Genomic DNA, 14,193 nt, shown 5'->3' on the forward strand with positions numbered 1-14,193 from the left:
GCTGCTGGAGTTTCTCAGCATGGGTGTCAGGCGAAAGGGGACTCTTCTTTGTTTGTTCATCAGTTCTCAAGTCTGGCTGCCTTATTCCCTGTGACCTCAGCTTCCCATGGGCAGAGTGGATCTTTGGGGATAGGTTGGACTTGGGGCAGCGGGGAGAGAAATACTATCCAGTCTCCAGGACCATCCAGAAAATGTCTTTCCAACTAAAGAGGCCAGTTCCTCTGCAAATGCTTTAGTCAGCAGGCTCAGGAGCAACAGGGCCTATGATGGAGACAATGTCTTTTTGACCCTTCCCTGTCTAGAAATGCTCCTACGTGGTATCCAGAGTCATTCTGTGTCTTACTGTCTGTCCTCATTATACCCAAGGAGTGAGAATGAATGAATGTTTATTGACCACCTACCGTGGACTATGTCAGTGTCCATGGAAAATGGGGTAGAAATAAAAAATACAACCCCTAACTACAAGGTGCCTACCGCAAAAGTCAGATAATGTCAGATATCACCTAACCCAACCAGTTTATTTACAAAATAAAGGAGCTGAAGTCCAGAGAAGTGATACTTAGGGCACAGTCAAGACAAGAACCAAGACACACTGCCTCCTTTTGAGATCAGACTCTTGCACACTACACAGCAATGTGGGCATGGAACAGGGTGTCACACACTTAGGTTTGGTTGACTTTGAGAACACTATTAAGGACCATGAGCATGGGAAAATTACAAAGAACAATGAAAATCTAAAAAGTCAAGGAAGGCTTCCTTGGACAGGTGGGACAAAATGGGGAGGATTTAGTAAGAAAAATCGAAGGACAAGAACAAGGCTGGAGTGTACAGGAAAGTCCCAGGATACAAAAAGGTAAGGCTGCAGCTTGTTTCCTAGAGCTCCTCCCTCTTTGAGCGAATCAAGGTCTCCAACAGAACCGACCTGGAAACAGGATAATGGAAAATATCACTTATGATGGCTTTTCAAGGAATCTAGGTTTCAAAACATGACTTGTCATTTTACCTATAGACATCAGAAATGCCGAGAGTGGAACTTGAACTAGTTCTCTTTTCTATTCAACCAACTTTTGCTAAAAACCTGATGCATGCAAGGTGCTTGGTTCTTATTTTTTTTAAGATCTTATTTATTTATTTGAGAGAGATAACATGAGAGGGGGTAGGGTCAGAGGGAGAAGCAGACTCCCTGCTGAGCAGGGAGCCTGATGCGGGACTCGATCCGGGACTCTAGGATCATGACCTGAGCCAAAGGCAGTTGCATAACCAACTGAGCCACCCAGGTGCCCAAGGTGCTTGGTTCTTGAATGAGGATGATGGTAGGGGAGAAAGAAGGAGGGACAGAAAGAGGAAATAATGACCAAGTTCTACTGAAATGTTTTTCGAAGGACTGAATATAGGGTATGAAGGAGGAAGAAGAAAAGGTTGGCTGTTGAATCTTGCTGGGGAAGTTGAAGACAGTGGATATCTCCAGCTCATGCTTCCACTTGGGGCTCCACACCCATGAACCCAGCAATCATGCAATATCTCTATTTTGAAATCTCAAAGTCATCTCAAACCGGAAATGTTTTAAACCAAAATGCATGATGATCACTGTCCCCATGCCTTGCCTTTATCCTGGGGAGTGGCACCAGCATCCAGATAGCTATATTACACAGAAAAGCCACACCTTCTACACCTTCTGCTGTCACCAACCAAAGCCAGTCCATCTATCACCAAGTTTGAATCTCCTGTCCACATCTCTACATCCTGATCAACACAATTTCTGGCCCAGGCCTGATCCATTATCAAATATTTCTCTTTCCTGAACCACTACTATTGGCACTAGAGTCTCCCTTTATTCACTCTACATCCCCATCAATCCACCTTCCACCCAGCAGTCTCTAATCTTGTCATATTATGCATGTAAACATTTTTCCATGGCTTCCCAATGCCCGTGAGCCTAGTCTGGTCTCTGCTTCTCTCTCCAACCTCATCCTGCACCATGTCAAAATGTAATTATCCTGCACCCTGTTGGGAAGAAATTATTTACTGATTTGTGTCGATTTCTGATGGCTCTCTCCCTGATGAAGCTGAAAGCCACCATGAAAACAGGTCTATGTCTGGTTTTATCCATAACCATTTTTCTAGCACCTAAGTGCATAACATATACTAGGTGATCAATAAGTATTTGATGACTGAATATTTTTTAAATGGTGAAGCCAATGGTTCTCAACAGAGGGTGATTGTACCCCTCCCACAAGTCAATGTTTGGAAACATTTTTAGTTGTCACAGCTACTGGCATCTATGGGTAGAGGTCAGGGATACTGCCGAACATCCTCCGATGCACAGGACAGTCCCACAAAATTACTCACCCCATAGTGTCATGGTTAAATGAAAGAGAAGGAATGTTTATATTTTGCTCATATTGAATTGGGTTTCCTAGAGTTACATCCTTACAGAAATACATTTGTGATCTCCCAGTGCCATAAGAGAGATTTGAACACACATGCATGTACCCACACTCAACAGCCATTAAGTTTCCTACAGGCAGGAGATACCTATTCTAATAGTATCTTATACTCCCCAGATGCCTGGCACAGAGCTAAAATTGAATTGCTCAACAACACCTGTCTGGAAATTCTCATTTAGCATAAAAGGGGCCTCAAAATTGAGGGTAGCCTTGAGCTGCATTAGAGGGGCCACCTTATTTCTCATATATGACCAAAATGTAACAAAGGCCAGTGACATCACAGTGGAGCCCCACCCACCTGCTAAGCCACACCCCTTCACAGTCACAATGGCTAAGGCCTTAAATACCCAGACTCCTGGCCTCCGGGCCCTGCAAAGCCCCTCATTTTGGCAGAAATTACAATGTCGACCAGCCGCAAATTAAAGAGCCATGGCATGAGGAGGGGCAAGAACCGAGCTCCTCACAAGGGAGTGAAGAGAGGTGGCAGCAAAAGAAAATACCGGAAGGGCAGCCTAAAGAGTAGGAAACGGGGTGATGATGGTGAGTAGGGACCAGCAGGCGAGCAGGCGAGCAATCAGACATGGGGTACTCACCCCAGGGGCCCTCCCTCTTGGAGTTAGCTTTTCCCGGGCCCAAAATCTCATGGGAGCAGGTGGCAAAACCAATCTGAGAATTTCATTTCCAGTTCAATTCCTATGGGGGCAGGAAGAGGAGAATGGGGGTGTTCTAACCAGTGTCCCTGTTTGCAAACATGTCCTTCCCTTACAGCCAATCGCAACTACCGCTCCCACTTGTGATGCCACCTGGGGGCTCTGTCCTGGTGAACTTCATACAGCACCAGGCAGCAATGAGAGGATGACAGCCAGAGAAGAGCCTATCGTGTGGGTAAAATGCCAATCGTGACGAAATGAGGAATGTATATGTTGGCTGTTTCTCCTCAACATCTCAATAAAATTTTGAAAACTGAAAATGTTTCCTTTTTTGATCTTTTGGCTGGAAAATGGGCTTGGGCAGACTTGGGAAAGAATTGGCAGGTATGAAGCCACTCAACATGACCTTGGAAAATATCAAGAGTAATTTGTGCTGGACTCTCTCCCCATGTGCCCCAGCTCTGGCTGGGCACCATCACCATTCTCCAGTCTTGGTCTCTGCGTGTGATCTCCCTCCTCACTATGGAAAGGGACCAGTCTCGGTGTGCGATCTCCCTCCTCACTATGGAAAGGGATCAGAGAGGACACCTGGAAGAAATGCAGTCTTCAGTGCCAGTTATGAGCCATAAGATCTAAACCCCGAACCAACCCCGAACCATGTGCTAAACTAAAGCTTAAAGACAGGTCCCAAGGATGGATATAGAATTCTCCATGCTAATTTATTTGTGTATGGGCAGGACTAGCAGGCTGTTACAGATGGGGAGACACTTTGGGCTGAGACCCTTTGTTGGCAGGGATATGGCCTAGGCAATCCAGCTGGTGCAAGTCTGATGTCATAAATGCACCTTAGTCAGGTGTGAACCTTAGTCAGGTATGTCTGCAATTAGGAATTCCCTCAGTCTGAGAACTATCCTTAGCTGTAACCCTCACTCTACCTTGTTTATACCTCTGGCCCGGGATCCAACACCTCTTCTCAGCATCCATCCACCCACTCGGGATATTTTGCTTAAGGAGTGCCTCCTGTCACCGCAGAGGTAGTACCAGGGTGGCACAGGATGGAATTAAACCGGAGTCAAGCCACCCACTTGGGATCCTAAAGGGGAAGCAACCAGGAAAGGATATAAGATGGAATGAGAGGAGCATGAGGTTGGGCATGAAGTTTTTACCCCCACTGGTTTCACCAACCAGTGAAACCACCACCAACTAATGGTTTCACCACCTCCTCCCATGTCTGAGTCGGTCAGATGATGGGAAGGGGACAAAGGCTGCAGGAAAAGTGCAGGCTGTGGAATAAAAAGATTTTTTTCCTGTCACCTAACCCTAGAGAATGCACGCTGCTCCAGAGCAAAATCTTACCATCAGGCACACAGACACTTCTGTCTTCAAACTTGTATTTCCCTCTAGTTTCCACTTTTGGGATATATATATTCCGAGTATATATACTTCTGGAAAAAATATAAAATGTACTCCCTCATCTTCCATGGTTTTACCTCCTCTAATATTCCTTTTTTGTCTCTTTTCTAACCCTCTGGGTGTGCACAAAGCTGTGCTATCCCTAACCCGAAATGACTGGCTCTCACATTCTCTTGTGCCCTCTGGGAGTTCAGGCAAAGAAAGCCTGAGAGATCCTTGCAACATGTCAAGCTTTTGCTGTTCCGGATAGAAATAGAATTTATTGGGTTCTGAGGACACAGTAAGCCGGAGTTTGGGCGCCAGATGTTGAATAGAGACCAATATTCATGAGGAAGGGCAGTGTGGGACTGTGCTCAGAAAGGAGGGGAAAAAGCACCACCCAACAGAGACCCAGTTAGAGTTCCCACATGAGATTAAAGCCCTTCTATCCCCACCTGCTCAGGCAGACCTTGAAGCTAGTGTCCGCTGGAGGGGCTGCTTGCTGGGCCACATTGTGGCCCCTGCAATCTGGGCGGTGCACACCCGTGGTACCCTGCATTCCTCCCCAGCCCCCTTTCCCCACCTTCGGCCCCTACCCAGTGCCCAGCTCCCAGCCCTGCCACTGCCTGGCAGGCCACTGTGAGCCAGAAGCCTTCCAATGCCTCCCCGCACAGCTCACCCCTTTGCACCCGCCCACTGCTCTGTCTCATTGCTCTCACAAGGAGAAGTCAAGAGTCAGGAACCAACGAGAACAGCAATAATGCGGACCGCGTGAAATATGCTTGGTATGACCAGGAGGTCGGCCTGTGTCTGCCAGGATCCCGCAGGAAAGCAGGCCCTACAGAGGGCTCAAAGAAGGAGAGCCTTTCCTGAAGACACTGCTCACAGAGGCAAGACCTCTTGAGCCTAGCAACGGTGGCTCTGAAGGAGCAGAAGAACAAAATAGTGTCACAGGAGACCCAGGAGAGCCCAGACTGTGTGTCTGATGAGGGAACACAGGGAAGCAGATGGACCTCTGGGGAAGTGTTGGGGGAGGCCATGGCATCCTGTTCCTTTTAATTGTTGTCACAGACCAAAGTCACTGGAGAGAGGCCCCAGACCAAGTTCCTCAGGGCTCCCGAGCCCTGGGCTTCAACAGCCTGTCTTGACAGTGTTCTGCTCAGACAGAATGTTCAAATGCAACGTTGTATTTCAATGATTCTCTCTCAGCATTGAAACACTCTAACTGGTGAACAGCGTCGGGCTAGTCAGGGCAACCAGCCCCTTGCCTGGTGACTTCAGTCAGGCTGTGGAAGGAATAGCAGCCGCCCGGAAAACTCTGTTTTGCTGCAAGAACATTTTCCAGGCCCACATGCTGGAGATTTTCCAACACTAGTGTTGATTTAGTCCCTGCCCTCCAGGAACATTCATTCTGTCTCCCTGTTGACAGCTCCTTGCAAGCTCAGCACCCACCAGGCAGGCCCGCTGAGGTTAACCAGCACAGCGGTTTCTGACCACGTGACACTCAAAGATCTCACCCTCTAAGTGCTTTTGCTACATCACCCCAACCAAGGGGGACTTATGTTCCTCTCTCCAGTTGTTTCTGGAACGCCATGTCCTGAAGTCATCACTTACTTGGCCTTTGTGGAAAGTCAAAAAAAAAAAATGTTAAGAATCTTGGCCATAGGCCCTTCTGGGTCACCTTGACCTTCTTGTGAGCTGAACTTGGATACAGGGCCTCAGTTCCACCGGCCTCGGGGTGCGATGGGAGTGGTCCCAGAGGACCTGGGTGTGTGGGTGGACAGAACCCAGAGGAGCGGCGGGGAGAGCACAGCTGACCCCCACCTCTTGCTCAGGGCCTCGCCAGATGACCCCGGGTGGGCCGGCACAACACAGGCAAAAAGGAAGTTCAGCAGAAACTCTCAGGGCTGTGCTGAAGAGGTGAAGGCCCAGAACTGGCAGCTGGGAGGGGACCCTGTGTGCCCCAGGGGGAGTCAGGGCAACTCAGACATGGCCTGGGGCTCAGCTGTCGGGGTCACCCAAAGGTTCTGTCCGTCAAGACCAGAGGAGAGCAGCAGCCTGGCTCTGCAATCCGAGCCCTCGCTCGCCAGGCGCACCCTGGGGCTGGAACCCAATGGAACAGGGTCGTAATCGCCAGCCTCCAGGAGCGCGGGTCTTGGTCCCTTCTCGACCCCCCAAGCCAGTCTCCCTCTCCAACCTTTCATCAGTCCAACTGGGAGACCTCACCTTCCGCCGAGCCCTGCCGCCAGCCATTCCTGTCATTTAGCTCAGTGTCCCAGAAGTGGGACAGGTGACAATTGTCTCTGTGTAGTATTACACCAGGGAAGAGCGTCCAGCATCTGGATTCCATCAGAGCCAATCCTCCTGCTTTGTCACCTTGATCGGTCTATTAGTCCTGCTTCAGTCCTGCAGCTGGGGCCCTTTCATCTCTCGTTCCAGCCCAGCGCTGCCATCACTGTAACCCAGCCTGACTCAGGCAGAAGGCCGAGTGACACATCTATGGGCAGGTGGCAGGGGAAGGCAACACATATGGGCACTGGTTCTACCAGCCGTGGCATCTTTGCTGAATTATGCAACCTCTGTTAACCTCATCTTCCTTATCTATAAAGCATCAGTCACAGTGTCTACCTCACAGGGGCTTGTAAGAATATAAACTGCTATGACTTATGACCTTAGTAAGTTGGACTGTGCTTTTCAGTATCATTGTGCCTGTCTGGTCCTGACCCAGGACGCTGCTTCCCACCTTAGCCTCAGGATGCCCCACCAGCGGAGGCTGCGCCCTGCACCTGTGGACAGATTTCCTCGGCAGAACCTACTTGCTCTTCAGAGAGTTCCAGACTCTCATTGGGACCTGGAGCCTCTCAGTCTCGCCTGACCCTTTTGCCTAAGCCAGGTCCCACAACTCTTTGTGGCTTGTTTTGCTCACCCATAAAATGTAGGAGTTGAGCATGATCTTATCTCTCCAACTGGAACTGTAAACTGTAAACTCCAAACAGACTGTAAACTCCTGGGAGCAAGGGCCAAGCCATCCGCGAGTGAGGGATCACGTCAGGACACACAAACAGCCGTTGTTTCTTGGGCAACAAATCAATGAATCTACTTCTTAACCTAATATGCTGTGAAAAATAAAATCTGAGCATGGATGTCAGTCAAAAGGACCAAGGATAGATTAATAAACTCGCTGATTAGGATCATGTTAAATTTTTCCATTTGCAACAGGCAAGTAGCTCTGTAATTAATTAGCTATAAAGTCCTCAGACCTAACACACAGGTGGCTTTTATTGAAAAGACAAAGAGATTAAATTTCACAATTTGCAGGAATCCTCCTCAAAAGTGACTCAAAATGGAAGATTTCAAGAAGAGAGAGCTTCTCACAGGACTAGAAACCAGACCTTGATGTATTGACTTACTGTTTCCTTCAGGAACTCAGAAGAACAATATCACACCAGGTATATACAAAGCTTCTGAAACTTTCACATGCATAGAACCACCTGGAATCAGATAAAATGCAGATTCGGATTCTGTAACTCATTCTGTAAGTCAGGTTGGGGCGGGGCGGCGAGATTCTGCTTTTCTAAGAAGCTCCCAGGTGGCGCTGATGCTTCTGGTCCAGGGACCACAGTGTGAGCAGCGAGGAGACCCAGAACACTTGACTGCAAGCTCAAAGACTAGGTTCCAGCTCATGTCCACCCAGACTTGCATGGCAATCAGGGTCTCTCTCTGGGGCTCTCTTTGAGAGTCCCTTCCAATTCTTAAAACAACAAAAATCCTAAGATTCAAAAAGAGATGATTAAAGAAATGTCGCCCAATGGTGGCCATCTCCCTGACTTCTCTCCTAGGGACAGAAAGCGGTGGCAGCAGGGTAGAGTCTGGATAAAGTGCTTTCTCTGCCACCTCTGAGCTGTGGGCAGGCCACCTCACCTCAGAACGAGGGGAGCACACTTCCCAGGGATCTCATAAGAAAGAAGTGAGAGAAGGGATGAAAGAAAGCTCTGGAAACAGTGAGCCCTCTCCCACCCTTGCCACCACTGGAGGCCAGAAAAGCAATCTCGGGTTTGACAACCTAAACTTTCTTCTTTTCCTTTTCTATTTATTTGCCCTCCTTGGCTGCAGAGCCTGAGCCAGACCACAGCCCACCTGCTGCTCACAGCGGGCATCCGTTTGCGTTTGGTTGAGAGCAACAGAAACAGATCCCAGCTAACTTAAAAGAGGGGGAGATGGAATCTCCTGGAAGGATGTGGAATTGCCTGGAGAATAGAAGGTCAAAGTGGACAACTGGGCCTCGTGATGGGAGCCAGGCAGCAAGCAGAAGAAACTCAAACTGCTCTCTTTGCATTGCAGTGGCCCCAATTGTTTTCCATTCTTACATCATGCCCCCGCAAAAGCCAAGGGCCCAGGAGGCAGAAAACGATGGTCAAGTGTGGTTGCAGCGGGGTGGGGTTGGTCCTGAAAGACAAACGGAAGGACGATCACCAAAGAAGGGAAGAGGGGTGCCAGGCAGGTGGGTACAGCGATGCTCACTGCAGAGCGCAATGACTTCCCTACAATGCAGACAATTCCAGGGTGCCCGCCACGTGGGGAAAGCATCTGAGCACATGACAGCCACCTCTAGAACCCCTCCATCTGTGATCATTTCTATCCTATGCAGCTCTGTCTGTGAAACTGCCATCTTAGCACACAAATTTGCTTAGGACCTATAGATTACATTTTACTTTCGCTGCCAGAACCAGAAGTGGGCTTTATTCTCAACTCCATTTTTCCCCCCACATAGGACATTTTCACTATGTCGAAAGAGTTAGCAGCAAACGGGATAGCAAGGACAGAGTCACAGGGCCATGTACAGGGCTGCTGCTAGGGGGATACTCAGGCCTCAGCAAAAGAAAACGTGCCTGGGAGTCATGGATTGTAGGGAAGTGTCGGGAGGGAGTCTGTGATCTCTATGAAAGTCAAGAACACAGGGATGCAAATTTGGGGCACAAGGGAGGCCCTTCTTCTCTTGCCTAACTCCGAAGAAGAATGATTTCCCTCCTTCCACTCCAGATATCCAGGCAGCAAGAAACGTGCTGGCTGACTTAGCATATAGAAGCTCCTGGAGGTTTGGGTCTATGCAGTGCAGTCTGGGAGCCACGGGGCATGTGTAGCTCCTGAGCACTGCAAACGTAGCTAATTCAAATTGAGAAATGTGCTGGCTGTAACATACACGCTGGCTTTCAAAGACTTAATGTGAACAAAAGAATGTAAGATATCCCAATAATTTTTACATGGATTGTATGTTGAAATAGTATTTTAGACATCTTCAATTAAATAAAAAAAACTAAGATTGATTTTACTTTTTTTTTTTTTGCTTTTAAAATGAGGATACTAGAAAACTGAAAGTCACAAATGTGACTGGCATTATATTTTTATTTGACAGAGTTAGGCTAGGGTCGCCTGGATTTTCATGTCTGTCATTCCTCATTCCCCCCATACTTTCTGCTCTTTTCATTTAGAGCAGAGCCTACTAAGCTAGGGCCTGTTCCAAGCAAGCACTACAGAGAAATGAATGTTACCTACCTTCACCTTTCCCAACTCTTTATCTCACACACACACACACACACACACACACGAAGGCGAAAATGAGACAAGAAAAATTCAGAGTGGTGGCACTCAGCTGTAAATTCTCAGTATGTTGTTTTCCATATGTTTGTTTTAAATTAATAGAATTTTGGAAAGTTTTGCATCCAGGAATAATAATAACAATAGCAATACATTTATACTCTCCCAAGAGATTTATACATATTAGCTTCACCCTTACCGCAACCTGGTGAAGTAGGCAGCATCTTATGACCTCTGTTTTAGTAGTAAGAAACAGACCCAGGAAGATCAGGCAATCTGTCAAATCAACCATCTTTCTCTCACAGGGGAAGGAACTGAGTCCCCCAGACTGGAAAAGAAACACTCATAATGGCCCCGTTAGTGACGGAGACAGAACTAGCCCTCCGTCCTGTGCAGCCTCCCACACTGCCCCTGTCTCCGACCCCTGCCACCAGACTACATCAATCCAAGGCCAAGGGGTATTTCGATAGGAGCAGACTAGGATACTTGGGGGTGGGAGACAGGGAGGAGTAGGCGCAGACATTTCTCATCTCTCTTGACCTAGTAAAAGCTGGGCTATTCAATTCAAACCCTAAGCAACGAACTCTAACAGGAAAAAATAAAGGCTTTGGCATCAGCCAGTTCTAGACTCAAGTCTTGCTTCAACCACATAACAGTTATAGGACCTTGAAGAAGTTATGCAACTTCTCTGAGCTTGTCACTTGCTGAGTAAAACTGGGCTAAGAACACCTCCTTCTGGGATCACCAGGAGGATCTTCAGAAGATCCATAGGCAAAACAACCTGCACCATTCCCAGTGTATGGTGAGCAAGTGCTTTATAAATACCCCTTCCTCTCCAGACCACCCTGCCCTCAACTTCATCTGGAGCCAAACAGGGACCCCTGACATTTCTGCGTAAGGTCTATACTAGAGTGAAATAGGCGTGTAGGTCTGGAACAGTGGCCCCAGGGATTGAGGAATGGAAACATCCATGCTGTTTCCAACATAGCAAGTCAGTCCAGGGTCACCTCCTTGAGATGCACCCCACAGCCTCACCCTGTTGCTGGAAAGAAAGAGGAGGGTTGTGAGCTCTAGCTTGAGTCACAGAAGCCCTTTGTGTCTCCCGGGAGAGGGGTGGGCCTCAGGCTGGGGGAAGTGTGGTGGGCGGGGTGATCTGGCAGACTGGATTTCATCTAAGAAAGGCTGGCCTGATGCCCAGCCCCCCGGTGTTGCAAGGGCTGGCGGAGGAGCCCCTGTGAGCTGGGGACAGGTGCAGACAAAGAGCAAAGATGGAAAAAGAAAGATGTCTTTTCCCTGTTTCTTTCAGCTTGCAGTTTCATTAATTAAAATTCGTTTTTAAAGCTTTTGGTCTTAAAGAGGTCCTGCTTTGCATGCCTTGGTCTCTTTCACTAAAAGTCAGACTCTCAAAACATCAGAGAGCCCTCAGAAGTTCCTCTTGGGGCCATGTTCTTCTTCTCTCCACCCACAGCACAGACTTCACCTCACCTCTACCGAACAGCTGGAGAACAAATGGGCAAGACCCCAAGACTCCTAGAGACAAGAGGGCACCTTCTCTTCTAGGTCTACTTGACTTTCCATGGTTTCAACTGCAAGGTAATCAAACCAGAGACTAAGGGAAGCTCCCTTCCAGAAGGAGATCTCTTTCATTTCTCACTATTACCTCTCTAACATTCCTCCCCTATTTGAAAACACAGCTCCCAGAATTTTTTCCTAATCAACCCAGCCAGAAATGAATGGGCTTTAACACCCCTCCATTTCCAGCTCCCTGTATTTGCCCTTCTAGCAGTCTTTTCTGAATACAGTAATAATATAGCCCTTGGGATACAGTCTCAGGGCCCTCATGCAGCATAATTTCCCTGAAGACAGACCAGCATCAGCTCTGTCTCATCCAGGTTGCTTACTATAGGGCTCCTTGCGCTTGGACAATGTGTCTCCACTAAATCAAGGGGGGTTTATGGAATGTCTACTCTGTACCCAGAGTAGACTGTATTTATACATTTCCACATCCATCCAGGACAGCAGCCAGCATTCCATAAATGTCTAGGGAGTGAAAGGCCATTGTGCTATGGCAGTGCTTATGCTGAAAAAGTGGTCCCTGGTACCATTTGTGCCCTTCAAGATCTATGTCCCTAAGGTGAGCAAGGTATCGACACAGAAAAGGCGGGGCTTCTCCAAGAGTGTGTTAAGTACCTGAAAGATGCAGACTACTGTCTTGGGCCCTTCAGTGTATACACCAAGAGTTCCCAATTTTGCTGAGTCCACAACATCTAAATGCTAAATATATCCATTTGGCTCAAGAGGGAAGGGGAGGGCTCCATGAACCAAAACTGGTAGTGGAGGCCTGGACACTGGCGTGAGGGCAGGCTGCATGATGTCACTGGGTGTCCTGCCTCTCATAGAGTGCCTGGCATGTCATGGCTGCTCAACAATCATGTTGAATAGATGGACACATGGATGAGGCCAGTGCTGTCGGCAAGTGACCATATATGTCTCCCATAAGATGGAAGGAAAGAAAGAACATTGCAGTTAGAAGGGACTGTAGAATAGCCTCTTATGTTTCCATAAGAACATGAGAGTCAAGGCCGCATGGTGGCGTGGAAAGGGGCAGTGAAACAGAGTCTGGGAGCCCGGGACACCCTTGTTCTGACAAAAAGAGAAAAGACCTTGGGATACAGTCTCAGGGCCTGTTAGGGCAGCCCTCCCGGCCACTCCTTCTCCCACCACTGGCTAGGTCACATCTACCTGTATACTCTCAACACACGTGCATATCCCTTTTCACATTCATGATTTCATTCTTTTATAATTCTCTGACTGGAAGTTTCCTAAAGCTGGAGGTCATGGTTTCAGTTTGTTTCTTTTTTAAAAATTTTTATTTATTTGAGAGCGAGAGAGAGCACCAGCAGGGAGAGGGGCAAAGGGAGGGGAGAGAAAGAATCCCAAGCAGACTCCCCACTGAGCATGGAGCCCGACCCTGAGATCATGACCTGAGCTGAAATCAAGAGTCGGATGTTTAACCTACTGAGCCATCCAGGCACCCCTGTTTCTTTCTCACTGCCTGCCCCTACATCCACCTGAATCACATAAAAAATATTTGTTAAATACATGAATCTATTACCTATACTTTCCTTCTCAATTACATGTTAAATATTTCATGGAGGCGAGAGAGCTCTTATTGCAAAGGCAGTCACCTTATAACTGTAAATTGAGAAAACTGATTAGCTCTGAAGAGGGTTGAGTTGAGAGCTGGAGAGCTGGTGGAACCTAGAAAACTGTATGGCTATCAGAGCAAAATAAAGAGATTCTGCCTTAGAAGATGGGGTGGAAGAGGGGTGTCTTTCAAAGCTCAGACTAATACTAATCTGAGTGGAGAGAGCAAACATGAGGGAGTTGCTCTAGAGTGCGGGTCTGGAGAAGACAGGAATGCAGAAGATTCTGCTAGTGGAACTGAGAGTAAGCAACCAGCCTGCAGTAGCCAAGTGGCAGCTGAGATAAAGGTTTGGACCCGAATTTGGGAAGGTTCGTACCTAGAGTACCACTAGAAAGACCACCACCTAGCATCCTCCAGATTCAGGACTAAGAGAGGTGGCAAAGTCAACCAGACAGTGAAACATAGCCTGACATTTGTATTATGATTGCGTTAAGTTGTACCAAGCTGTGTGCCTATAAATCATCCTCCAGGATATGGAATATACACTGAGATTTTGAGCTTTAACCAGAAAACTGAGAACAGGATCATGAAGCTAATTCCTCCTCAGGGAAAGTTTTCAATTTAGAACTTGAGTGAGGAGCCAGGTCTTGGTTCTAAGGTCGAGTCTGAGGAAGACTATTGTGACCAACAAAACAATGCAACCAAGTCATGTTGGCACCCATACACTGTGAGAGGAGCCAGAGGGCTGCATCTGGGGTGTCCAGGCACAAACTCAGGCCCTAAGATTTTTCAGACTCTGAAAGGTAGAAGTAGAAACCAAAAAAAAAAAAAAAAAAAGTTTAAAAGCTGATCCCAATAAAAATGCAAATGGCCAAACTCTTAGACCCAGAAATTTTACCCATAGACATCTATTCTAGAGAAATCTTTACATCTCTATACAAGACGTGTTCAATAGTCACAG

General features: G+C 47.7%; 1 protein-coding gene across 1 annotated transcript; it reads left to right on the plus strand.

Annotated features, from left to right (window-relative positions):
• Nucleotides 1–2,848: 2,848 nt before the first annotated feature.
• Nucleotides 2,849–3,309, plus strand: TNP1 (transition protein 1). The gene is made up of 2 exons (XM_035006599.1): nt 2,849–2,987; nt 3,216–3,309. Exons 1-2 carry the CDS (start codon nt 2,849–2,851, stop codon nt 3,242–3,244), a joined length of 168 nt encoding a protein of 55 aa, XP_034862490.1. The 3' UTR covers nt 3,245–3,309.
• Nucleotides 3,310–14,193: the final 10,884 nt, after the last annotated feature.

Source organism: Mirounga leonina, unplaced genomic scaffold, assembly GCF_011800145.1.
Source record: "Mirounga leonina isolate KUSES-001 unplaced genomic scaffold, KU_Mleo_1.0 Mir_151, whole genome shotgun sequence".
Lineage (NCBI taxonomy): Eukaryota > Metazoa > Chordata > Mammalia > Carnivora > Phocidae > Mirounga > Mirounga leonina.

Bases quoted from the DNA above. Each gene is read 5' to 3' on its own strand.
- TNP1 (XM_035006599.1), top strand. From the start codon at position 2,849: ATGTCGACCAGCCGCAAATTAAAGAGCCATGGCATGAGGAGGGGCAAG. The intron at 2,988-3,215 runs GTGAGTAGGGAC...CTTCCCTTACAG, and splicing joins TAGGAAACGGGGTGATGATG to CCAATCGCAACTACCGCTCC.